Source organism: Solea solea, chromosome 11 (genome assembly GCF_958295425.1).
Source record: "Solea solea chromosome 11, fSolSol10.1, whole genome shotgun sequence".
Taxonomy (NCBI): Eukaryota; Metazoa; Chordata; class Actinopteri; order Pleuronectiformes; family Soleidae; genus Solea; species Solea solea.
Genome location: NC_081144.1, coordinates 20,844,962 through 20,871,373, shown reverse-complemented (window position 1 = coordinate 20,871,373; position 26,412 = coordinate 20,844,962). Strand labels below are relative to the sequence as shown.

Here is a 26,412-nt window from a genome sequence, read left to right as displayed (position 1 = left end):
ACAAAAATGCATTGTAGTGCAGTTGTGTGTCCTCCTTCTCGGTGCTACGGAAATGAACGCCCTAACTCAGAGTGTTAGTGGATTTTTATTCTCTGTAGCTAGAGCTCTACTATTTATAATTCCCTCTTTTTTTTTTAATTCCACCTGAGAATTGTCCTTTTTGATGAACATATTTTATGTAAATTGCCAAATGAAAAAGTTATCAGGCTCGTGCGTGTCTGTGAGTGTGAGACATCAAGAAGAACCTGCATAAATGACTATGAATCACCTACATAACACCTAAAGCTCCTCTCTCTCTCTCTCTCTCTCTCTCTCTCTCGCTGTGACAACGACAGAGCAAATGTATGAATAAATAGAGGGGGGAAAAACAAGCGACCTAGAGGGATATTACAGATATCAATTCAACAGGTAATGTCTTCCGACGCCAACAGGGAAATGATAATTTGTTGTGTGTAAAAACATTCCCTTACCTCTGCAGAGTGGGGAAAAAAAGTCATTAAAAATGAAAACACACACATATATGTATTTATATTTATATATATATATATATATATATATATATATATACATATATATATATATGTATATATAATAATTAAAAACTCAAACATCAGAGAAATGAGAGGAGAGGGAGATGAAAGAAAACAGGGAAGAGGGGGAGGATCATTTTTAGCTGTGCTTGTTAACAAAACAGCAACACGAATTGTTCTGAATTTAAAGATGGTGAATGAAGCCCCGCGAGGGCGAGAGAATCAGAGGAAACAGAGAGGAGGAGAAGAACAATCTGGAAAACAAACAGAGGAGAGGAAAGCATATGCAAACGAGATAGCAAACTGAAACGGTGAATGTTAAACTTCTTTTGATTTTTGTTTTGATACCGTTTGTCGTCTGTTAATCTGCATCATAATTGTCCCCCGTTGAATCTCTGTTGCCTAAACTGCAGGCAGGTGTTTTTTTCTTTTTTCCTTTTCCGCCGTCACACCAGTAAAACAAATTTGAAATTAACCAAAGTGGAAAAACCAAGGTAAAAAAAAAAAAAATCCATCAGTGCAACAGGGCATACAAGGTTTCCCTCCTCCCCGGCAGACATACGGCGGCTGGACTTCAAAGCCAGCTTTTTTCGGATCCGTCTGCCCGCCGCGGCCCTTCGCTCGCCCTAATCTGATTAGCCGCAGCTCAGCTTAAAAGTAGCGCAATGCTAATTAATCTGAACCAAATGAATGATTTAATTAACATTAACATCTCCACTTTACACCGGGGCGAGACTGGGTGAGCGGCGCTGAGCGGCTCTCGCCTCAGACGGATAATGCAGCTCCAATCGAGGGAGAAAAGGAGGAAGACGGAGCTTGGAGGGATTAAAAGAGGCTGGAGACAAAAGGGAGGAGAAAAGGAGGAGAGGGTCTTTATGAGATTTATGAGTGCGGACGGTTGTATAATGCATGTTTTCTAAAGAGTTTTAGACCTTCAACACTAAGCAGTCCATTGAATACACCATCTTAATGGGTGTTCTGCCAGACTGAAGAACAGAGATATACTGTATGTCTATAGTGCTAATGTTTTTGATCCATGCACCTGTTCCACAAACCTGTCTTTGGGTACTTTTGATGAACACTCACCACATAGGAAGTCAAATATACTAGACTATACACCCGTTCAGCTGCTTGTTAACACAAATATCGAATCAGCCAATCACATGACGGCAACTCGTGTAGATGTGGTCAACGCAAGCTGTTTTAAGTTCAAACCATGTATCGGAACGGGGAGGTTGGTCCAAAAAAGACAAGGGAAGAGAGAGATGGGGGGGGGAAGCAGAGGTCAGAGGGGGAATGGCCAGGCTGGTTAGTAATAATAAAAAGGCAACTGCACCTCAAATAACTACTTGTTACAACCGAAAAGTGGAAAGAAAAAAATCTTCTCTGTACGCACACAACCAACAGGTGCCATGTTATTAGGCGTTGTGTGTACCTAATAAAGTGGCTGGTGCCTCCACAACCACTGGATTACACAAAGCCATCTTTTCATCAACAGCTTGTGTTGACCACGTCTCCAGGCGTTAATGCACTGAGTTGCCGCCGTGTGATTGGCTGTTGAGATATTTGTGTTAACGAGCAGTTGAGCAGGTGAATCTAATGGTCCCTGTTATTATGAATATTAATAAGGGAGCAGTATTTGACTTTCTCGGTGGCGAGTGTTCCCAGGCAGCGTCGCAGACGAGCCGAGTTAACACCACCCTGTCAGATGTGAAGCCCTCAATATTACCTTTACTGTAGAAATCTGGGGAATTATAGACTATGCACATATTATATTCGGCTTATTATAAGAGATAGTTGGGAAGAATTCCGCTATTTTGGATCATCAGTATTTCTGGTTTATGTATAACCAATAATATAATCAAACCTATAGTCTGTTTCATACGGCATCATGTGACTGCAGTTTCTATAGCTGTGATAAAATACAGCGAGGCACTTCCCTAAAGTAGAGTCTCATGTAAGTAAAGGCTCATTTTAAGCACTTCTACACATATACAAATATACATATACAGAAGCATATTTAATTTCTGTCAGTAAAAACTCAAAACCAAAGCACCAGACAGGATTTAACAGATCGGCCAAATGATAATGCATAAAGTTAGATGCTCACTGCACTCGAGAGAAGTCGATACGAAACGATCTTTGAGATACTGAAGTCTGGTGTGGTAAATGGACATTCTGCACCGTCAGTTTAAAGAAGCTATAAACAAGTTGCACGGAAATAAGAGACTTGCCGTGATTTCCGCTCACTCGTTCTAAAGTTTAAAGAAACTTTTTTTATGCTGGGTGAATGTGAGGCAAATGCACTGAACCGTTAGCAATTTAACCTCATTAACGCAAAAGTATCATTATATCTGAATATGTTTCTGGCTTCAAATGTTCCATTAAACACATAAATGTTAAAGCGCGTCCTGCATAATTACATGACTCATTAAATAAACACAGATAAAAAGTGCCGAATAAATGACTCACTCGAGATCAGCCTTTGTTGAACAGTGAATACTGATTCACTGAACAGTCATCAAACCCACAGAAAGTGATCAATTGACTTGATTAATTGAAATGGGATTATTTATTTGGCTGTGACAGCGGCAGAAGGTAATGAGAGAAAAAGCCTAAAGGAGCACATTTAAAATAAAAAATGACACCGGCAGAAGAATTAGGTCGTGACCGATAAGCAACTCATTTCCCGGTGCAATCTGCAAAACGAACCGCTTGAGTGACATTTATCAAAATTAGGTTAGATACAACGAAAAGGATGCGAGATTAAAATGTGCACATGTGCCTTTTTAAGACGGAAATGCAAAGCGAACGGTGAGGGGAGGATTAGTTCATCCGACTCTCCATGTGTAAGTTCAGAGCCAAAGACTTCATGACACTTATATTATCTTACGTAATGGGACGTCTGAAATCATTAGCCTCCTCCGCCCCAATATATTACACTTGATAAAGAATTCAGAATTGGAAATTGTTTTCCACTTCATGCACAAATAGCGATTAAAAATAATAAATGCCATCCCTCCATGTCGCTTTCTGTTTTTCTTTATCAATTCCTTTCTCTACCCCCCTCGCCATTACACGGTGCATTTATCATCCTGTCATCCACCCATCTCTCTCTCCCGCTTCTCCCGTTTACTTTCTACATTTGTTCATTTTCCTCTCGAACATCCCTCCCTATTAATTTCTGTGTTGGATGTTTGTTTATCATGGGTTTCCATCAATCACTCCCTCTGCCCCCTGAGACGAGAGTGTGTGTGTGTGTGTGTTTTTTGTATATTTTTTAATTTCTAAACGAGTGGTCCACTTTCACCTTCCTCTCTGAAGCCTGTCAAAAATGAAATTACATGTTTCCCATGAAGGGGGGGGGAAGAGTGTGTGCAGCATTGTTGCTGCTTCACGGGAAATCATTAACGGATAAACAAGCACGGACCGTCTGCGTTTTTTTTGTCCCACCTTGAATGTTGAAGGGGTTGTCGATGACGAAGTTGCCGTTCCACACCACGGAGAGGTCGACGGGCAGGTCGCTGATGTCGCCGCCCTCGTAGTCGTACTGAGAGATACGGAGAAACAGAAGGAGAGAGAGAGAGAGTGTTTTGATTTATGAAGGACTTGTGTGAGACATTGCTTCATTTGCATAGTGATTCACTGCTGCTTGGTCATTGCAGACAGCGACGCAGCCCGAGCGAGAAATGCGCGGATAAATCCATATTCACCACACACAAAAAAAACACTGCACATATTTTAGAGAAATAACAGATGGGTAACAGTTGAATGGGCATGAATGAATGAAGAGGGAGGAGGAGGAGGAGGAGATGGATGGAGGGAGAGGAAGGACAGGTGATGAGAGGAAAATGGAAGGGGGGGAGGATTAGGAGAAGACACAGGAAGTGGCGGAGGAGGAGGAGGAGAAGAGTGAAAGCAGACAGGAATCGGACACTGGCAGACGTGCGAGAGGACCTTATTCATTTACACATGAGCTAAGTGGAGGGATGAGGGTGGGAAAGGGAGAGATAAGATACGGAGCGGTGCAAAGTGAAATTGGCATTTCCAATTTGCTCCCTGACACATTGGATTTGGGAGACACGGTTCGACCATCCCATATGTGCAACGAGGCCTGAGAGTAGACACATGAGAGAGTCAAAACTTTCCTCAACTCAACTCCGATCCACGGTATCATGGCTATAAGATAGCAACATATCAAGGACTGAAGAGGAAACGTGAATCTATCTCTTAGAAGGCAAAGATACTTTTTTGTTATGGGACAACTTGAGAGCACAGACCTTCACCAAGGCTTCCACAACACTTCCAAGATCTATATAGAACTTTACCTGCTTATAGCTTTTACCATCTTACATAAGCATGACAAAAATCACCCTGATCTGTTACGATGTCACTGTCATGATCTGTAATGGTGTTGGTTCAGACTCCAGGAGAGGGCAAAGAAGAATAAGAGGACAGAGAGGGGGGGGGGGGGGGGGGGGGTGGAGTCACTGTAAACAGGCACAGTGTGGGAAGTCTGGATGTCTGCTGAGACAGTGAGAAGCTGAGAGGAGAGCAGGCCACTGAAACCACAGGATTCTCGGAGGTCAGCAGCAGCCCCAGAGCAGAGGGATTCAACCAAGACACTCTCTGCACCACAAAGAAAAGGCTGATTGGCCTTAATTCCTTCCCACCAGTTCAGTGTGATCCAAAATCCATCACACATGAGGTCAGCTGTTGATTTTATTAGCATCGCCATTATGTCCCACTGGCTCAAGGTCTGTGTACAGCGGCGAGAAACCACAGGACCCCCACACACACTCATGCCCACACCGCCGCCCCCCCCCCCCCCCCCCCATCCTTGCTCTGCGGCTTGGCCCCCATTAAACTTTAAGGCTTTGGACTTGTTTGCCGTCACCAAAACACTGGGCGAGCTTGTTCTCTTGTCAGCCGCTGCCCACCCCGCTGCCCGCCACATCATGCCTTATTCAGACGGTCACATGGTTCCAAACGCCGACACAAACCACACTGTGACACCGCGACACCGGGCATCGCCCGTTGTCTGATTCACTTCCCACGGGAAACTTGAGAGTAAGAGAGGAGTCGCAGGCAGGTTCAGGGGAAGTCAGGGGAAAGTCAGTGTGAGTAAGATTCATTCTCTGGTGACTCTGAATGTAAGTAAAGTCACATAGCGTTAATTAATAATGGATCACACCAGTCTCGTCGGTCCCCAGGTATTACTCTTCCGTGACCACTAAAATTTCAAAATGATTTTCTTATGAGATGAAGACGAATGGATTGCACCAAACGCTAGATGTAGTCAACCTTTTCGTTTTCATAAACAATGCATTGGCCTCTCTGTGGCCACAGCCGATCCGTCTCCTCAATAAAATAATATCAAACACAATTTGATATACACTTTATTGTCCATTTCTCAGGCTACCGTGGACATACGCTGTGAATTCTATGTCCAGCAAGTTGGTTACACAACTTGCTAACTTCCGCCAGGAGAAGAACGCAGACTATTATGTCAAGTATCAGGATTTTATTTCCTTTCTTGTCTCCTGGTTTCCAGCGTGACCAGTGTTGTATCCCTCTCACCCTGTGTCCTTGTCTCTGATTGGTTGTTGCCGCAGACTCCGAACTAATTTGGGCCTGGAAATCGGAACTGAAATCTGCAATGCATGGGGGGGAAGAAAGCCTCCAGAGACGCGTCTTTAAAAAAAAGCTCCCACATCGTATTTGCCGATCAACTACCAATCAGTCGCCGGTTGCTTTTGTCAGCATGTTGGAAAACTCATTAGCAACAGTCAAATCAAGATGGAAATTGTGTGAACGAGGCTAAAATGAGACATTTGAGCTTTATTCCAAAAGTAGACAGTTATCTTTGGAAAATGACATACTTTGAGGTAATAATTACAGTCCTATTGCCATAACCTACACTTACTTTTTAAAGCCGAACTTTGCATGTCCGGTCGCTTTTTTTGCCCTATTTCTCTCTCTCTACAGAGCTCCCCCTACAGGTTTGGAGTACTATTATCACTACCATACACATCCATCCATTGTCTACCACTTTATCCTCACTGGAGTTAAAAACTCACCCCTGACACTCCCCCAATCTCCACCCAACAAGGCTGTTAAAGTAGGGTAACAATCCAGATTGCCTTCATTTTGTTCTCCGTGTGGTTACACACGGAGAACAAAATGAAGGCAATCTATCACTCTTGTAGAATGCCTAAAAATATGTCACCTTACATAGTTTCTGTAAACCATTTGATAAATACCACAATAACATGGGAAAACTAGACAAGTTCAAATCTGAAAGTCCCGTCTCGAGGCTGCTCCCAGTCGTTCACTCAGATAATTTGTGTGTGAATACGAGAGAACGGGGAAGAGCGCGGCTCAGTCAATCCGTTGAAATGAAACGCGTGTAATCAAGCTGATTCACCTTGTTCTTGTTTTCACTCACGGGTTGGGAACAGTTGAAGGCTTTCACTAACATCACCTCTCTCAGAACAACAAAAACAGTCTCTCTTAGGGCTTAATGAGGGACTGTAGCTGTCTTTTTTTTATGATTTATTAGCTGGGCTTATGTTTTCCACATTTCCTGCCAGCAATTATATTTGTTTGTCTCTCAGCCATCCCTCTCTGGGTTACCTTCTTGGCCTCCATTAAGGATTTCTTCCATACTGAGCATTCTTTTGGTCTACTGGAGATTAGATGTTTGGATTCTTGTCTTGCTGGCCTACAGTTTGTCTCTTATTTATTTATTTTTTTTAACCTCTAGCTATAACTGATTATAGCTAGAGGTATAGCTGTATAGATGTAGTGGGACGCTGGCTTTGTCCTCTATAAACTATTATCTCTGATTCTGTTAGGTGCATCAGCAGCTGTTGACTCGCAGCGTGTTTTCAACTTTTTCCACAGCTTTGATGTTAAAGTGGTGGCAACAGTGTCCGTTTATAACTCTTCATCGGTGGAGCCCAGTAGGTGGAGGTTGCTCTTCCCCGACTGAGAGGCCTCTCTGCTGGCCTGCTGTCCTGACTTCCCTCCCCTGAGCGCCCTGAGCTGCTGGAGATGAGTAATCAGACTCATTACTGAAGCCTCTGGCCAACTTCTCCATGTCACTGCATGTAATTAATCTACCTGAGCCAACTCAGAGTGTGCGCCCCCCCCCCCCACCCCTCCAGGGAGGCGAGAGGAGAGAAGAGGATGGTAAATGTAACACGTCTTTCATGAAAAAATTAGCAGGTATATGCAGGGTTTTGCATGAAATGTGACGTTGCAAACGCGACGGAAACAAAACGAGTTGAGCGAATAACACAACAGAGGTCAGAGCTCTTCTTTAATCCCTCGTTCCCTTCACTCAGCGGTGAGTGAATTATTTTATATGACTATGTGTGTCTTAGCACTGTGCGGGGCAGAACCCCAGGAATATGAATAGCTTCAGCCACGACTCGTGTTCCAACTAATGTCGCATGGAATAAAAAAACAAATGCATTACAGAGTGATTTCACCTGGGAGTGAATGGCGATTAAACACATTCCCACTGGTAAAGAAAAACTCAAAATGAAATGTTTTTTTCTTTTTTTGACCGGTGGGAACGAGGTTTAAGTGGAGGACAGCTAAAGAGAAGATAAGTGGAAAATGGTAAGAGGATGGGAATTAGGAAAGGAGGAGAGGCGATTAGGACAAGCAACAGAGGGCAAGGAGGAGAACGAGACGAGGCAGTAAAGGATGACAATAAGAGGAAAAGAGCTGGAGGAGGGATAGAAAAGAGGGACATATGGGATGAAAAAGAGTAGAAGAAGTGCAGTTTAAACAAGGAGGAGATAAGGGAGAGGAGAGTATAGAGGGGAGAAAGGGCATTGAGAGGGGACAAGGGAGGGAGGGAAGGTGACAAGAGGAGGGAAAAAAGAGAGGGAAGAGGAGGAGGTGTAAAAAAGTACAAGGTGAGCACAAAGCCATCCCTGGCCTCATTACAGTAACACACCAGTCTGGCTCGGGTTCATTCGTTATCTGCTTCTGCACTCGTTTATTCTCCTGCTACATGAATCGTCTCCATGGATTGCATGTCTCCATGGACTGTGTGCACAGATATGGCTAGTGTGTGTGTGTGTGTGTGCGCGCGCGTGCACATGTTTCAATGTGTGAGTGAACTAAAAACTGCCAATGTTAACAAAACAGAGCAGCTGGCTGATGAGAGGACGGGAAAAAAAGGAGCGGGTGGGTGTGCGTACACGTGCGTGTGCGCGTCCATGTGCGGGTGCGTACACGTGCGTGTGCGCGTCCATGTTCGGGTCACACTCGTGTAATTAGTCATGTTGAAGGATACGCTGAAGGATACCGCGTGTTAAAAATACACCGCGCACACAAGCCCCCCGTTTCACTTCCATTCATTTGAGTTCATTAATGAAACGGCTCCGTTTAATAACTTTACTTGCTACAAACGCCTTAGCGATAATGATCATATGAACTACTACTTATAATTCCTGTACAATGACTTTAACTTTCATGTGTTTTGTTTGCTCGTAAATGCAGGACTTTTATTCATCACGGTGAAAGATACAAGCAGCCCCAGTCTTTGTTAACCTTTTGTCTATATTCAGCTTGATCTCCCCCTTCATGAAGTCGATTGCCGTATGTTTCACTTGACAAAGCAAGATCACTCGTAAAATACGTGTCATTTGCATGTGCAGAAAATACCACGTGTGTTATATTTGGAGCACATTTTGTGGAAGTTAGTGAAAGTCTAGACGAGTGAAGAGCGAACACACAAAAACACAAACAGTCTGTCACCCTCCTGGTATTTACTGTGCCAAACTCAATGGATTTAGAGGGGCGGGTATGAACGCGCGCGTGCACACATATGCACTCTCACACATGCTCGGTGCAGCCTTTGATAGCGCGTGTGTGTCAGTGCAATAAATCATGTAAAGCAGGTTGCCGGTTGCTGCTGATGCTACAGTCTCCGTCTGCTCCACATGATTAGGAAGAAGATCATGTGGAGAATCTCCATATGTCTGCTTCACGTTGGGCTTCCAAACCCCCAGGGAGGGTGTGTGTGTGTGTGTGTGTGTGTGTGTTTGCCCGTGAAACAAACCAGTGGGAATCCACACAGCTTGCATATATCTGTGCATTTCTACATGTGTGTGCGTGTCTGCCAGTGTGCGTTTTTCCCGCGAGCATCCCGCGGTGCATTCATGCACACTTTGGGTCCCTGGAGTATTTGCGTATGCAAGTTCAATGTTTCAGTGTTTGCATGGGGCTAAATAATGCACAAAGAGACAGTAAGATTGAATGGATGAGTGTACATCTACTGCTGGCTAATTTTCCCTGTGATTTATTACACTCTACTGTCCCCGTCGCAGCCAGCTGTGATACCAACACACACTCGCCTGCTGAGAATACTGAATACAATGGTTACCAGTGTGCAGCCCCTCAATCATTGATGATTCTTCTACTGTATGTGTGCAGGCATTGCTTTCACTCCTTTGCTGCCATCGTTCCGTAAAAAAAGAAAAAGAAAAACACCCTCCACCTAATTATTATATATGAAAAAGTAATTACTAGTGAAGGCAAATAAAAAACACCATGGCGTCAAGATTTCAATTATTAAAAATGATATAAAAAGTGTTTTAGCGGCAGAAAAAAATGATGCAGCCGCGTCTTTGTTATATCCAATCATCTTCCACTTTATTGTTTGGGGTTTAATGTCCACAGCTGGGCATTTTTTTCTATTATTAAACCCCCTGATGGACCCCAAAAAAACAAATGTTGCTTCTTCTTTCCATGGAAGACTGTGACTTTCACATATATATACATGTTAATAGCTGTTTTCAAACATCCAATGCAATCTTAAAGATTTGTAGAGGTTACGTGGAGCAGCTGCATGTTTAAATATGTATATCCAAATTTTATCTCTGATAGCTTCCTCTTCCCGAGTCTGGGTAATGTCCGGTCAAGGCTGGTGTGATGTGACAGTTTTCAAACATACCATAATAATGATTTTATAATGTTTTTATAACACATTTAGTCTGCGTTGATACACGACCTGACGACACTGTTCCGTTCACCTGCACAACTACTTTGTAACTCCTCCCCCTCTTGTCCCAAACTGTCCTTTCACCCTCTGCTGTTCTCGTTAATCTAGTCTCCCTTTCACTTCTGCACGGATCACGACTTCCTTCTCTCGCCGCATCACTTCCTTGGACGTACGCGTCTTTTATATTCCACGTACATTCTCTCTCTCCCTCTCTCTCTCCATCTGTTTCTACCCCATTTGTTTACTTCCTCTCTCGTCGTCTGTCGAGCACCTCGACCCCGGCAGTCTGTCTCTGTTCCACACATTCTTCACGTTCTCTCTTTCCTCCCTTTATGTCCTCCATCACGCTCTTTGTTGCATCGACATTGTCTCGGGCCCCTCTTGTGTGTTTTAGTGGTTTGCCCGGTGTCTGTGTGTGTGTCCATCAGTCGACCACACCACTGCAATTCATCATCATTTTATCTACAGCTCCCTTAATTGGATCCTATCACAGTCCCACCTGACGAGGAGAGAGGCGGGGGCGTGGAGAGAGACGGAAGATTACTCCCTCACAGCGCCATGTGAATGGTTCTAGACACACACACACAATAGTTTCTAGGTTTGTAAATTCACTGCGTTTTTTCCCCCTCTTTCTTTATCTGACTTTACAAAACATGCACCATACAAAGCATTAAACGTTTGTCCATACGTGTGTTTATCCATTTTTTCCAGGTTACCAGAGATTTGCTGAGAAAGGTCTCAGTAGTAATGAGTGAGTTTGTGTGTGTGTGTGCACATCAAACACTGGGGATGCAACCTGCTTCTTCCCCGGGTAAGTGCGGGTGTTTTCGAGGCGTGGGAGTTCTTCAGAACAATGTAATAGACCAACAGAGGCTGAATGGAAGTAACTAACCAACAGCTGCGGTTTCCAATAGTTTGTCTCCATTTTTAGAAGCTTAAAGACCTTTTAGAGGTCAATAATGCCAGTAATTGAAGCAATGACTTGCTTGCGTCTGAGCTCACATGAAACAAATTCAATAGTTAAAGACGACACTGATGTTTCCAAAAATTACTTTTTTGTTGCAGCTCACACTTTTAAATAGGCCTTCAAGAGGTCGTGTGACGGAGTAAAATGTGACTAACACATGCAATAACAACCAAATCAAATTAATAGAACTGATTTACATGAGGCAATTACTGTCACACATGTTGCCTAATATGCATAATTTACATTTCCTAAGCACAAAAGAACTCCAGGAGCCATCATTATGATGTACAAAAAAATACAACTTTACTCCCGTCTCTTGGAACTTTTTTCCCCTTGTCGCCATCTGAAATCAGAGGCAGAGCGACTTCCAGTGTCACAAGAGCTCAATCGTTGCCTTTGTGGGGGCGAGAGTGGGTGAGAGTGGGTAGCGGTTCAAACGCAGCGAGTAGCCACGAATCAGCGACGCGCTCTGAGCTCAGTGGCAACGCGGCAGCCGGCTAAATGACCCGCAGCCCGTGACAAGTGTGTGACAGGGCTGGAGGAAAAAGGCCACACGCGCTGACTCCCGCTGCCTTTCAACTGCAACCCGCTCGCGAGTGGACCTATCACTGTGAGGGGGTGCCGCGGTGCGTGGCTCTCATGTTAATCATATGTCTCGTTAAGTAAGTCATAATTGGTGTCATTAAAATGCCTCCCCTCCGTCTCGTGACCTGATTGGAGCTGAGGAAATTAACATTGCTGAAATTGTTGCTCCCCATTAGTGGGGACAGTTTGAGTGGAGGATTAGAGGCGGCGAATGAGGAGACTGCAGCTTTGCGACAGTCGGTCCCTGTGGCTAAGTCCTTACCACGCCAGTCTATTACCGCCGCTACCTCTGTCTCACATTGAAGCTAACCAGCTGTAAAGCCTCCCTAATGGTTAAACCAGTATGGCTGTCCTGAAATGGAGCTGCTGCTGACAGATTTAAAAGCAGGGGTTGGTGAGCGCAGTGAAGAAGTTGATTAGGATTGGCCGAGGTGGTAATCAGTCAATAACAAGCCCCTTATTCAATAAACCAACTCACAATTATCGGGTTAAGAGACACTGCTGAGGTTTGTCACCTCGATGCGCTCGCGCTAGTCTTACCGTGGTCTTCTGACACTGTATGCTGGTGCTGTTGAACCTCAGAGCCGGGACACTGTGTGTGTTGCCCTGGATGTGAAAGATGCACTCGTAGTTCCTCTGTCCCGACTGAGGCTGCGGCAGGTTCTGGGCCAGCAGTGTGATGGGCCTCATGACTCCAGCGGGGATGTAGATTTGGGTGGAGGGAAGGATCTGAGGACACTCCTGGAGAAATGAGGGAAATAAGAATAAAAAGATTCAGACGCCGCAGATATGACACGCGCCAAGATACACAGTAGTTTAAATAAAATCAAATTTTTAACAATGATTCTTTTCTTTTATTGAGTTAAAAAAAAACTAAAAACTTTCACATTCACATCATTGACAGTCATGAAGACCAACTTTTGTTCCACATATCGAACACCGAATATTAAATGCGGCAGCCGGGTACAAAACATTTTTGAATTAGCCTCTTTTCTAAATATTAACAAAGCTGTTATGGATTTCATGCACACTTTGTCTCTAAAAGCGTTACACTTGAGGATGCTGTAATTCCTTTCAGCGCGAAACAAAAATGAGAGACGAAGGCGGCGTCTCCGAGGAGCGCGGACGCTAATTCAATCAGGCTGAACTATAAAACAGCCACAGTCTCAGGATAAGAGAGGCTACTTCCACTCGACAGCTTCAATCAATACCAAAAATTTGGCTTTCACAGATTTGCACCAAATCGACTGGCGTAAAAATAATTGATTTTCTTCTCTCTCTTTTTTTCCTCATCTGTAAATAAATCATGCCGTTGTCAGATGATGCATCACTGCTCACGATGTCGAGTTCCTTTGAATTCCAAGCTATGCAGTGACGTTTAATTGCATCATATTTGTGTGAGGGAGTTGATACTCGGCCCTCCTCTATTTACCTCGACTGTCACGCGATCGGCTTGCGTGACTGAAGTGTCAGTTAACTGATAATGGCCGTCACTTACATGACAAATCACTGCTCTAAGATTTTAAGCATTATTGTTTTGCGGGAAACCCTAATTAAGATCACGACTGACAAATAGAAGACAGATTCCGCAGCATAATTGAATATTAAGAGCCTCTGCAAGATCATAAAATCTGTAATAAGTTAAATCTACATATATATATGTGTTTGATGCTCATCTGGAGATGCGGTAAACAATCAAGGCCACACAAACACCAATGTAGAACTTGTAAATTAAGTCGTATTCCACTCCGAGCGCTATTAAGCAGACTGTAATTTTCCTACTGGGATAGCGATCGGTTACTCATGCAATGATAAATCACCGGGAACTGCGTTCTATTTAATCAAGAATGACGACCTAAAGTTAAACCGTACCAGCAGGCTCACGCTCTGCAGAGCGATCTGGATATGAGTTTTTTGCGATGCTGAGGTATTGTGTAATGGAGCGTCAGTAATGACGGGAGAGGTACGGACATAATAGCATCAAGCGACGCCTCAACTCCCGTCACTGTAACACAGACGCTCAAACAGCCTGAGGAGATCACATATGATGCCGTATTGGATTGGAACAAAATGTGACATACGGAAAATATAACCGTATGCCAGGAACAACTCTTGCAACCTTTGTTTTTTTTTCCATCTTTAATTTGATATATCAGTTTCGAAAAGGGGATGTCACAGAATGCAGAAAGTGCTGTGTCAGCACTATGACTGCACCATCATACTGCTACAGGGACTAAAAAAAAAAACACTCTGGCTTGTGTGTATTTCTTAACACCAGTGACAGTTTCCTTTGGTGGCACTAAGCCCAGGATGCAGCAAAGGCGCACCTGCAAAATGGTGTCAATATAAAAAAAAAAACCTGGGTCCCCACAAAAGAGAATGCCACAGATGCTGACCATGTAATATTACATTAAAATATCTAAAAGATAAAAAAAAAATATACACCGTCATTTCATAAGGTGTAAAAGAGAAGAAGCTGGAGAGAAGTTAACTGAACTCAATCAAACCACAGGTAGGTGGCTCTTAAAGAAATTTATTCAACCAATATAAGAGAAGCTCCTGTATAGTGGATGGGAGATCTGTACATTGATGAAGTCAGTGTTACTGGGGGAAGTATATGCTGTCAGACTATACGATGTTGCAAATCAAGTTGGATTGAGGATCGCTGTGTGGCTCAAAGGCACTTTTTCCAATAACAAAGGAGATAAAATAAAACAGTTAATGTACAGAGAGAGCCACACGGTTCTTGGCTCGATTGACCAGGACCTTTCTGTGTGGATTTCACATGTTTTCCGTGCGTCTGCGTGGGCAGGCAGGTACAGGGATCAGACTCTTAATTGCTCATAGGTTGCGACCTCTCACCCAATGTCATGTGGGATTTATTGCAGCGTCCCTACAGAATAAGCAGTATAGATAATGTATGGAGGGGGAGGATACTGCCATCTTAATGGAATAGTTCACCGATATGCATTCAGCGCTGTATTACTAGAATAGTATAGTAATGGGGATGGGTTACATTGCTAACACGTACAATAAGGCTACATGAATTTAATAATGTTATTAAATTCATAAACATTATAACATTATAAATGTTAACCTTCATTCAACCCTCCATTGTGAAGTCTCATCTATCGCTTAACAAAGATTTCACAAATACATTAAAAAGTATTAAAATTAGGTGGTAAGTGGTTTCCCAAAGGCTCAATTATAGTTAAGTTATGCTTATACTGATCTCTTTCATACATGGTTAAGGAATATATGTTTTAGACTACAATAGATCACAGGGAGCATTAATGAAGGCAAAGTGCTTAAGTAATGCTTAATTATTGTAGTAATCATGATTATTTTTGTGATATTATACAAAAGGGAAATACAGAGACCTTTAATGAAAAACTAAAGAAAGGTATTTACAGTTACTTAAAAAACATATCATTTTTAAGTGTCATTAACATCAGTAATGTTAATTAATGTACCCTTATTTCAAAGTGTTACCGTTAATGTATGTTAATCAGTCACATTGGACAAAAAAAGAGATGAAAGTGAACAAAGGGAAGCAGATTTTCAAACCCTACATACAGTCCTGCATACTGTTGCCAGAGAGGAAGTGGTAACAGCAGCATCTGAATAAATGGACATTATAAAGACTGAAATGGTGTGAAAATACACACACACACACACACACACACACACACACACACGCACGCACGCACACCTCTAATGTCTGTTCCTGATTACTGATGCATCAGTCAGGATAAAAAGCACAACATGAAATCTCTCTGAGGAACACGATGATACACACACACAAAGAGCTTCCCCACACATGGGCTTTCACACAAAGACTCACAATTTCACAAACGCATGTAGGAAAAAAAAAAAGGGAGAAGCACTCATACACACACACACACACACAAAGGAAGGAAGGGGGAGAGAACAAAAGATTCAGGAGCAGAGGATTGTGGGAGTTGTTTCATTAGGAGTGGTGACAGGTGTTGGAGCTGAGTCTGCATCAGATACCACAGCGGTTCCACACAATACATCACAACAATCTCTCTACCTGTGGGATTCTTGTAATCCCTCACTTTTACTCCACTCTTTTCTTTCATCCTCACACTCGCACTTGACCTTGTTTAAGTTCCCTTTACCCCTCTCTCTCTCTCTCTCTCCTAATAACGCCTCGTTTACAGACTTTTCATTTCAGCGTCCATTTCCATCGCGTTAATATAACTCCGCAACACCAGAGATGTCCAGCGGAGGCTGTCTGCCACTGTTGTGCGCCGAATGATGTGCTACATACAAAGGAGCACCTCGTTGAGATATGAATTTACTGCAGTGTAAGTCAGGGATGAACAGTGATGCAGAGGATGAGCTGACATAAACCATCGGATAAGGAAGAGGTGAGGAGGGGTGAAGCGAGAAGGAAGGAGGGGAGGAGATGAGGAGGCGATGCAAGGTCTTGGGAGCCATACACTCGTTTATTAAAGTGGGGGATGAGAGTCTAGGAGGTCAGGATCCCAACAGAGCGAGGCAGAGGTGGAGCGCTGCAACACGGGAGTCATACACACCACTTATATCTCTCCAAACTACCTCCCCGATGGGCAATACACACACACACACACACACACAAACGCAAACTATCTCACCTTTAGATACATATGCCCAAAATGCACATAACACAGTGGATAGACAAACTACAAACATACACATTTGCTCTATTCTGACACACTAACTTCAACTACACACACACACCAGTCTAAATCTTCCCCTCTGGCTCTGTGCAGTAAGCTAGTGCACTCTAAGGCCCGTGGAGTGTTTTATAGTAGCCTTGGGGCCAAATACAAGAAAACTGTGATCAAAGTTGGGAGGGTAAGCCTTGAGAGAGTGAGAAATACTTTAAGTTAGCCTTCCACGCTGCCAAGATAAACCTGAGCGTTTCTCGAGCAACTCGAAAATGTCTTTGTCTGCTGCATCGGGCGTCTGTGTGTCTGTACACACAAACCTGTGCATAGACAGTTGTTGAGTGTTGAATGTGATGCGGATTCATTGCTGTACTGATGATTATACAATAGTTACACAATAGCTTCCATATATATATATATATATATATATATATATATGACTAGATTGTATCATGACCCATGAAGGTATCCTGATTTGCTAGAATTCATGTCAGGAAAGTGAGGTGGAGAATGGGAAATGACATTTTTGGGAAATTGGCTGAGCCAAAAAAGTTATACCGACAGCCTTTGTATTACACAGTGTAAATAATTTACACTTGTGAGACAGGCTGCTCATTAAAACAAGACAAGCACAACAAAAAGATGCAAAAGATGCACTTTCTCTAGTATCAGATGTAACATTAGGGGCCAGCACTGTCACCTTGCAGCAACGCGGTCCACACAAGGGGCTTTCTTCACGTAGTTTGCATGTGTACCCCGCCTTTCGCCCCATGTCATGTGATGGATAAAGCGGTAGATTACGGATATTAAATCAGGAAATATGAACAACAAGAAAAAGGTTAGAATACTACAGTCATTATTCCCAGGATTTGGGAACTAACATCTATGCTGCCCTCTCACTTTCACTCACTCATTCTTTCACCTTCCAAATCTGTTTCATCTGATCCTCCCTCCTTCCCTCCCGCCTTGTTTTTTACCTGCTGCTTATTTAACCACCACGCTGCCTGCAGCCAGGAACTCCAGCTGTTTATGAGGCTGAGCAGCATCTTCATATTGACTTTTCCTCTCCTCTTATAGCCCCTGCTTCTCCCTCTCATCTTATCCCCTTCACTCTTTACTGGCCGCTGCATCATTATGTCGTTAGGGGTGGGAGACACTGCACAGGCCATCAAAACAACAACAACAACAACAACACTGCTGAGAACAAGAAATGCAGTACAACTGTATATATGGAGGCAGGAGAACAAATGTGTGTACGTAAATATGTGTACAAAGTTTAATTATCCTGACGTGTAAGAGGTTTTCTGTGTGGGATGAAAGAATATAAAAGAACACAATATTTACTTAAATCATGTCACGGTGCACCACAACTAGAGTCATCATATCACCTGATTACACTGTTTTGTTTTTTTTTAAACTTCAAATGATTTCTTATCAGGATGGAGACATCCGCGCCAATGTGGACGGTGATGTCAGAGATGAGGCGGCAGCCCCGATTGGCTGGTGGCGTTCACCCATGAGGCCACCGCACTGAGGCACTGACATCCTCCAAGTATGATGGATGAGGGAGCCTGTGTGTGTTTGTCTATGGGTGTGAGTGTCAAGGGGGGTCACCACGGCGTAGAGGCTCTCCAAGGATTAGCGTTACAGTCCAATGAACCAATTCCGAAAAGGAAAGGGCCGAGACCCCATCGACCGGCACACACACACACATATATCCACGCTAAGCTTGGGATATGATGAGCACATCTCCCAGGAGAGAGGAGTCATCTGATGAGCAATGTTTCAATTTTAGACACGTATATAGTCGTACCCTTAAAGGATGGATCAAACACAAAGTAACACACGCACACACACACCCCAGAGAATACCACTATTATGTGCAATGGTTCATGGGAGCAGTCCCAGTAGATCTCGCCATTCCATCAACTCACAGACAAGCTGTAGGGCTGTATCCTCCGAGATCTGTGGAAACACTTCCTCACATTTAGCGTAATCGTTCCTCCTGAGCATTTTTCTCCCTCTCTCTCTTTCTCTCTCCTCATAAATTGGCTACCCTTTCCCTCTCTGTGTCTGTGAAGTCAGGTCAAAAGGGAGGGGAGCTCTTTCAGCTACAGGACAACACTCTTAAAAGGCTCTGTCCACGCACTGACTGCTGTGAACATGGACCAGACATGAACTGATGATGACGATCACTGCAGCAGATGCAGCTGTACTATAGGATAGTGTGTTTGATATGAGCAGTGTATTACTGTATGTATATGAATAATGCAGTTCTCTTCTTTCTTATGATGCGTTCACACAAATCATGGAGCAACATGTTTGGGCTGCGAGATGATAGTTGTGCCCAGATCTCACTACTATTAGCCTGTTCTGTCCTTTAATTCAAACTTCCCAACAGAGCAAATGAAGCGAAATTATATATAAATGATTCGCATCATTGGTGTTGCCGGGCTTGGGCGAGGCAAAGAAAGACAAGGCAATGTTTACATCGTTAACTTTGCATTCAATGTCATTGCACGTGTATTTCAATTAGCATTTGGTGTGAATGCACTACTTGGCTTTTCCGAGAAAGGCTCATTGGAGGAAACTCAGGCATTAAACTTAATTAGGTTTAGTGCGCTGTTAAATGGGCATTTGCACTGTACCTAGCAGGCATAATGTTACTTGTAAATAAACCCCATTGATTAATGTATACATTTCCAAACGAGCCATAAAGTGAATCCCTTTCTGTGCAAAGGAGGATTCTTCCCTGGAATTACACAGCTGCACAGAGACGCAACAGCCTGGGACACCCCAGGCAAGAGTGGTCTTATGAGTCATATTTGAAGCAACAGACAGCCAATGATGTTAATCAGAGGCCTATACTGTATCACAAAGGAAACCTTATGGACTGTGGTTTGTTTCCGAGTAATTCTAAGTTTATCTCGTCTAACTTAATCTGGTGTGGAATCTTTTAACTTAATATACAGACTGACCTTGCCACCACGTAAAACCCCTTAGCTTTGTTCACTTCAGCAGAAAGGTGTTTGCTGTGTAGGAGTAAAAAGTGCCAAGGATATTTCCAGAGGAAATTCACCACCACACACATTTTTAGTCATTTATTGGCCCCGACTAATAAACCTGTTGCTTTCACCTTGTGTGTTTGTGTTGTCCGGGTGTTACTGATGTTATTGGGAGCTAAATATGTGTATAGAGCCACATTATGGGACTTAATGTCTCTTTATTTAATTAAAAAAAGGCATCTCCTGATGACCCAGACTGAAGGAGGTGTGACCTTGTGATTTCATCTGATATTAAAAGAGTCAGGTGAAAGAAGTGACAGACCATCCAGACTCTGACTTAACTAGAGTGTTATATCTTTATAGCCGTGGCCCTCAGAGTTAATGTTAGCGTTTGCCAGCTATAAACACCACATTGAGTTTGAGCACAGCAGTTATTGGCGGGCCCGCGTGTCCCGTTTACTGCTGCTGCAGAGGAATAAATATCACCATCAGCTATGTGTCAGTCAGAGTTCTACTTTTTACATTTGCCAGAGCGGCTGCGATCACTGTCGGACGGATCGATGTACAAAATAGACCTTGCAGTCTTGCCTACTTTGTCATGTTTGAAGGGCCAGAGACCCAGTTGACAGAAATTCATTAAATATGAGCAGAAAACCCCGGGGTTTTTTTTTGTTTTGTTTTGTTTTACACACAATGTGATTGCTGCAAAATTGTCTGTATCAACAAAAATCTCTATGATTACAAAGTTGCTCTATAAATTTAAGTGGATCTACGTCAAAGTCAATAGCAGTTCCAATAATATAGAGTCACACACTATGAGTTTTAATGTAATATTACATAGTAAAATCAAGCAACTAATGTTCAGAATTAAGGAAAACACACATATATGTATGTATCTATCTATCTATCTATCTATCTATCTATCTATATATATATATATATATATATATATAGATATATAGATATATACATATCTATGTATATGTATATAGAAATACATATATACATATATATATATAATATGATCTATGATTGGATTTGATTGATTTAGAGGAGAATTGTTTCTATTGTTGGGGTGAGATTAAGAATCAATGCCATTAAAAGAGGGTTTTCTGTTCTTTCTTTATGAATGAGAGCAGCTTAAACTGAAGAATATAGGCAGGCTTTCTGCCCAGGCCCTCTTTACCCACTAAACAAATACACTATTGATTTTTTTAAGTCTATATTGTTTACACTCATTTCATCATTTTGTGCCGACTGAATAAAATTAAACTAAACAAATTAATTTCAAATGCCTGCATTGGCCCAACAGTTCGACATAATAGTAAGCCATCAAGCTAACAAGCTGTTGTGAAAAAAAAATAAATAAAAAAATAAAAAAACTGTGACTGCTGGGAAAAGATTGTACAGAGCTCTTCATCACACATGTCTCCATTAGAATAGCAGTGCACTGAGTCTTATCTCAGATGACCAAGGCTGATTGTGGGTCTATCTGGATGCTATCAGGTCCGGACGGTCAAAGAGCAGGATGTAGCTGATTAGAATCAGTTGGTGGATCGATATGAGACTCTAAAGATACGCAGTCTGTGTGTATTCCTGTGGGTGACACACTAGATACATGACAGATAATGAGAAGTTATTTCGGATGTGTTCACTAAACAGCCCTCTGTTTTCTTTTTTCCCTCCAGCTTGCAGCGCCACAATTTGACGAACTCCGTTAAAACCGTGTGAGCAGAAAATGACAAAGTGCTCCTTGTCATGTGGGAACCAGCCAAAACCAGACTCCAAATACCCATTTTAGACCATGACCCAGTGAAAAAGAAGAGATTTCTCTGACCCACCTGAGACTCAGCCAGTTTTTCAAGGTCAGGAAGTCCATGATTAATGCACCGACTGCATGCATTTGGGTTCTTTTCTACATTTAGTCTCAAGGCAAGAGTATAGAAATCTTTTTTAGCCTGGAAGAGTTTAAGCAACACACAATACAGACAACTTCACAATAAATCATGTAAAACCGAATCTTAGCATGCAAAATTCACGAGGGCAGGAAACTTTTGAAAGCGGTCGCTTCTCTTTGTGACAGACCCGTTTCATCTTTGTTCGAGATTTTTTTGACTCCCCCCCCACACGCTTCATTTGAAAAAGAAAACTTTTCATCTATTTTGCTCAAATGAACCTCAGTTCTATAGTCTCAGGTGGAAGGAGGGCAGGCACCCCCATCACACTCATACTACGAGTTCCTCTTTTCAATAAAAGACACTTTGAACCACGTTAGAAGCCTTTTGGAGTGTCCACCCACTCTCTGCAGCCCGCGACTATAGGGGATATGAAGCGAGACGTGTGAAGCGCGGCAGATAAAACGCAAAATTATTTTTGCTTGCTGCGAAGATGGTGAGACACGGTTGGTTTATTTTTACACAAACATCAGCAGCACTTTGACCTAATTGCAGCTTATGTCGCCGGTTTGATTATTTCTTAATTGTCCTACTTGACAATTTCAATCGAAGCAGGTTATTACCTTTCTCTTCAAAGCTCAAATGGAATCCTAGTGTCTCAGCGTGAGAGGAGTCCACACTGCTGCTGCGCTACGGCAACAACAAAGCCAGCCGACAATGGAAGGACACACTATGAACCTCCACGGCATGTGTTATACATGAAGCCAGTAAAATTCATCGACAGAAATGCAGCTTGCACTTTGTACGATTTATCGATCAATAGACAACATGTGGAGAAGAACAAAGGGTTCGTTCGGTTACTTTTACTATACGTGTATTATGTGAATTGTGCTCGAGAAGGAGGGGGAAAAAAATGGATTTATACGCACACGCATGTTGGAATGATTTTTACTTTGAACTGGTTTGACTTGAAGTTGAGTGTGAGTACCTTTCTGAGACCAGGAGCGTGCTCAGAAGTCTCTCTCTGTGACTCATATGTAAATTTCCTTCAAAGAGAATGCAGCATTCCTCGACAGCCTTTGAGATCTGTCAGTTCCTGTTTGGTGGATCTGTCAAAGGTGATACAGCCGCAGGGCTGAATATTAAAGACACCTTTAAAATGTGTCCTTAACTTTGGGTATCAAAACTTACTATTACTTTTGTTATTATTGCTGTTTTTTTCACTACGAACTACAGCAAAATTGTATTTTTCTTTGCATTGCTTTGAAGTCTTTGTGCTTCTCAAAGGTAAAACTTCCCTTCCAAGGGCATTGTTGTATTCATTTCATTCTTTAAAGACAAAGGTGTCAACAAGCAGAAACACTGACAACACCAGCATGTCATACTAGGGCCACTTCTGTTCTTTGTGCACTTCAGTCAAGGAACTCACAAGAAAGACAACAATAATAAATAGCTTTAAAGCTTTTGATGCAATCGAGCAGCATCTTCCAGGCTCCAGAAAAGTACATTGAAAGTCATGTTCTTAAAAAAACATCCAATTTTACTTGGCACTACATTTCAGTCCTTAATGACTGCATTTTCATAAATATTATTCTTTTCCTTTGTGCTGATGCTCTGTTAAAACACTGAAGACTACTGACACCCCAGGTTCATTCCCCTCCTGCTCCTCCTCAGTGCACCATTCAGCAGGTTGAGGGCCATTACCTTTATCCACCGAGACGCTGCACTCTATCAAAACTCTTTCAAAACAAATTTCCCACATATGATTACTCATGTGCCTGAGTGGCACACGAGCAACATGGGAGTGAGGTTTATTAAGCCACTGGTGAGAGAGAGGAGAAATAATAATAATAACACTTCAATGTACCCATGGTGCTTTACAGAGTAGGGAAAATAAGGGCTGAACAAACAAGGGCAGAACAATGACGGACAAGAATTACAGGTCAACTAATAAATCACTTTGGCTGATTGATTCTCTCTTATAGGACGTTCTACACCTCTCCGCATTAGCGAACCCTGGCTCTGATCATGGGTGATGCCATGGTTACTGCTGGCTAGTAGCAAGCCTACCACATATCAAGGGTCCATGACTGTATTTGCTCATTTAAGGGCCACTTTTGTGATTTTCTCCCACTAATTAAAAACAAAATCAGCTGTTCAAAGACAAAAACAATGCAGACTGCTGCTGAATCCATGAAAGAGTGAGAGCATGACAACTAGTGACAGTGGAGTCCACCACATGTTGAGCTCAGAGGTGCATCCAATGAACCTCGTAAATTTGATTACTTCTGCAAACTCCACTAAACAAATGCCTGCTGCTGATGCATTCAAGGTACTTTCAGGTATATTTCAGTGCTGCTGCCACCTGTTGCACAACTATTTGGGTAAACATCACTGTAGATATGTATAGAAAAATGTTTTTAACATTTTAATATTGTAATGAAGATTCCATTTGCTAATTATCTTAGAATAGCATGACATTGACGTTTACTTTTTCCGACTTTATGTCCTGAGTAGAGTGAGACGAGGAAAATTATGAGGTTTTAATTTATTGGTTTCAAATTATGATTTCAAATTAAAACATACTTCATAAGGTATACATGTCAGGCTGCACTGTTGATATTCATATACATACACTGGGCTCAGTTTATAATCAAAAATATTAACTTTACCGTCTTGTATGTAGCGATGGGGGAGGCCATAAATAGAAGCTACGAAGTGCGATATAAAATGAAAGGTGGCTTTCAATCCTCGGCAACTTAATCACTAGTGACATTTGAATATTTCCTATGTGTATATATGTTCTGCAAATAGAAGTAAGTATTAGAACTCTAAAGTAAGCAGTTGAGCTTCTAAGCGAGAGGAAGTAGGACAGATAGCATTAAATGACATGGAATTATTGAGTAGATGATAAGAAGACACAGGGGCCGAGGTGGTGTCACGACCCTTGAGAATCCTTTCATCTCCTGAATACGTAAACGTATTCCTCCCACTCCTCCATACTTCTCCTCCTCTCATCAAACTGCCCTCTTCTTCTGGTCAGTCCGCTGCACGTGAAATGTGCACTGAACTGCAGGCTGAGTAAGATTTTTTAAAAGGAGACGCACAGGATGATAGACAACCCCCCCCCCCCCCCCTCTCTTTTTGGTATGCAGTGTGTGTGTGTGTGTACAGTTTCATAAATGAGACCCGTGGCTGTTTTAGCAAGCTTGCTTCTTCTCCAACAACTAGGCCACTGCCTCACTCCTCCCCTAATGTTTTATTGTGGATGCTCCACCTTTCGCTTCCCATCTCATCTGTCTCTCTCCATTAAACACGCCAGCGATCAGAGAGGCATCTGGAGATGCATCTTTAAGCTTTAATTCACTTTGAATAATTAACACACATGCACGCACACACACACACTGCAGAGTCTATTAGTGGCAGGCTGCTCCTCCAGCCCCAGAGTCTCTGAGTTGGGTGACTCGGAGCTGTGAGCTATGTACCAGCTTTGATTATAGCACTGCTGGAAGGAGAGCTGCAACTCTGACACACATAGCAAAGAGACACACCCAGAGGGAGCCTGTCTCCTGCTAACTGACCTGCTGAGGGAATAACGAGTGCGTGCACGCGGGGGAATGTGATCACAAAGGGAGAGCCATGTGGCCATGGCTGATGAGATGAATGCCGGGTTCAAGCAGTGACACTGAGAGGTTGGCTCGTGGCTGCATACCTGTGCTGGTGGGACCTACAGTGTAGTGCGGTGGCTTGACAGAAACATACGACCATCCAAACAAGTCACTCATCATGGTGATTCATCCTCTAATTAGCCGCATGGAACCTAATGCTGATCCACGTATCTATATTCACCTTCTGTACATCTGGGGCCCAACACAGCCTGCTAATGATTATCAATGATGCTAAGCTACAAAGGCAGCATCACTGCGCTGCAACAATGCATCATGGATCTACTGCATGTATTTTACTGGCTCTAAGGAGGTCAGGACGAGGAGAGGAAGGAGGAGGAAGAGCAGAGAAACAAGAGATAAGGGTTGAATGGAGCAAAAGGGAGGAGACGGAAGAGGACTGAAAATCCTAACCCTAATGTCAGTCCTATCCTGGCCCCTAACCTTAACCTCAGTCCTATCCTTCCCCCTAATGCTAAACTCAATTTGTGATTTTTTTTTTATCCCTTCACTGCTTTGAGTGTCTAAATGTGTCACCAGTGGGTTTATACTGGAGTAAGCCTGGTGCGCATCTTTGTAAGGCAACATAAAATGGAAGACAAATTATGAACATTATAAATTAGTCACATATCATAAACAAACAGAAAGGAATATTCAAGAAATATAAATAAGAAGAAATTTAAAGACAGTAATGGTAAATGGTCTGTTCTTAGTATACATCACTCTTGTCTTGATACAACAATTATGCCTTTCACCCATTCACAACCTTACACTCACCCATTCATATAGCACACATTCACTCTCTGCGAGCACAGCAGCCAGGAGCAAAGGAGCTCAGGATCAAACCTTTGACCTTCTGTTTGGAATGAAATGGATTGAATTGAAATTAACTGCTCTACCACTGATGCAAAGAAAGGAATTGATAAAGGGAAGGAAAACAGATAAGAAAGAAAGAAAGAAAGAAAGAAAGAAAGAAAGAAAGAAAGGAAGGAAGAAAGGAAGAAAGAAAGAAAGAAAGAAAGAGACAGTCAGCAACAGGGACTTCACTTATTATAAAGGTCAGTG

General features: G+C 42.6%; 1 protein-coding gene across 3 annotated transcripts in view; it reads right to left on the bottom strand.

The window, feature by feature from the left end:
- The window catches only part of LOC131468457 (plexin-A1-like), a 248,997-nt gene that overhangs the window by 72,623 nt on the left and 149,962 nt on the right, over positions 1–26,412 (bottom strand). For all 3 annotated transcript variants that reach the window (XM_058642727.1, XM_058642730.1, XM_058642728.1), the window contains exons 10-11: positions 12,647–12,847; positions 3,984–4,080 (exon numbers count right to left, since the gene is read on the bottom strand). In XM_058642727.1, the coding sequence (XP_058498710.1) occupies positions 3,984–4,080; positions 12,647–12,847 (298 nt within the window). The remainder of the gene's footprint in view (positions 1–3,983; positions 4,081–12,646; positions 12,848–26,412) is intronic.